At 52.9% G+C, this 1,514-nt stretch overlaps 1 protein-coding gene across 1 annotated transcript; it reads left to right on the top strand.

Annotated features, from left to right (window-relative positions):
- SMIM43 (small integral membrane protein 43) lies at window positions 1–544 on the top strand. The gene has a single exon (XM_072623912.1). It carries the CDS (start codon window positions 1–3, stop codon window positions 190–192), a length of 192 nt encoding a protein of 63 aa, XP_072480013.1. The 3' UTR covers window positions 193–544.
- Window positions 545–1,514: the final 970 nt, after the last annotated feature.

Consider the following 1,514-nt stretch of genomic DNA (forward strand, 5'->3'; position numbering starts at 1 on the left):
ATGGAGTGGGGACTCAACCTGCTGCTCTACCTGGCCCTCTTCTTCCTCCTGCTTTTTCTGCTCTTTCTCCTGCTCTTCGCTGTCATCCACCAGCTGAAGAACTCCATCTCCCACCCCGCCGGGGCGCTGCAGCCGGGCCGCCTCTCGCTGGCCCGGGAGCCTTGGGGATTCTGCCGGGAGCAGGCTGTGTGAGCCGGCGGGAAGAGGGGAGCGCGGCTCCAGCTACTGAAGCGCCTCCCCGTCGCTCCAGGCTCCAACTCCGACTCCACCAAGCCCTCGGGCTGCCTCCTGGGGCTGTGCCAGCCTCTGCTCCAACTCCTTACCTGGGTACCCTGGGTACGCCGTCCTCGAGTCCACTGAGCCTCGGTTCCCGAGCCTGGGGGCAACCCTTAAGGAGGGGCGGCTACTTCGCTGTCCTGCCTCACGGTGCCCCACCTCGGCTGGCCCTCGGGGACCTTCGAGCATGCAGGTCGGTGGCGGGCATTGGGCGCGCAGGTTGGTGGTGAGAAGGAGCAGCCATGGCTCTTCAGAGGATGGGTCCAACTGAGGGGTTGTGGGGAGGAGAGAGGGAGCGAGAGAGCCCAGGGTTGGATGGATAGATAGATGGATCCTGTGAAGCCACTTCGGCTACTTTCGGCAGAACGAAGACTGCATTGGTTTAGAATCCCCACCCGTGAACAAACTAACTTTCTGCCCAAACTCTCCTATGGCCTGAGTTGCTAGAGGAAAAAAGAGTGCTGGGGAATCACAGACATCATTGTCTTAATTCTTTCCATAGAGTTGCTTAAAACTAGCATGGGGCCTCTTAGGAGATGAATAAATGTTTGTTGCATGCAGGGATTGATTGAATGAATGAATGAAAATCATGTTCGAAGGGTAAAAGAAAGAGTGAAATGACCACTTCAAGCTTTGCTGGGCAGACGCACCAGGCATCCTCCCCTCGGCATCTGATCGCTGAGAAGGCTGTGGTGCCCTAGCCTTCCTGTCCTGCTTTTCACATCAGGTTGTCCTGGGGAGAGAGAAGGAACGCATTACATTTTTGAAGCCAGGATAAAAAGGAAGTGGGGTATTGGTGTTGTTCCATAGGACTCTTTTGGGAGTCTGAAGGTATGGAAAAGGAGAAAAGAGAGAATGACTGTGGGAGAGAAAACCTAGAAGAAGGAAAGAAACAGGAGCAGTCAGGCCTTCTCTGATTGTGGAAAATTTGGAGAGAATTTGCTGTGGAGAATCGCAAAAGCCAATTTTCATCTTGCAAATAATAATGATGACTTGGCCTTCTAGGAACCACTTCTGTTTTTCTTTCTGGATGTGTATAGATTTGAGCTTGGGTCCTTGAATATGTAGCTGAGAGGGGTGGAGAAGGATACCAAAAAGTTTGACCTTTAAACTCCCTCAGTGAAATTCAGTTTACCAGAGCAACAGAAGTACTTGGTGCTCCCCAAAGTTCCTTTTACTCCTTCCTCCCCCAAGCTGGCCAGAAATGTTAACAGGATGGCCATTTCAGCATACCTCTC

This window comes from Notamacropus eugenii, chromosome 7, assembly GCF_028372415.1.
Source record: "Notamacropus eugenii isolate mMacEug1 chromosome 7, mMacEug1.pri_v2, whole genome shotgun sequence".
In the NCBI taxonomy this organism is placed as follows: Eukaryota; Metazoa; Chordata; class Mammalia; order Diprotodontia; family Macropodidae; genus Notamacropus; species Notamacropus eugenii.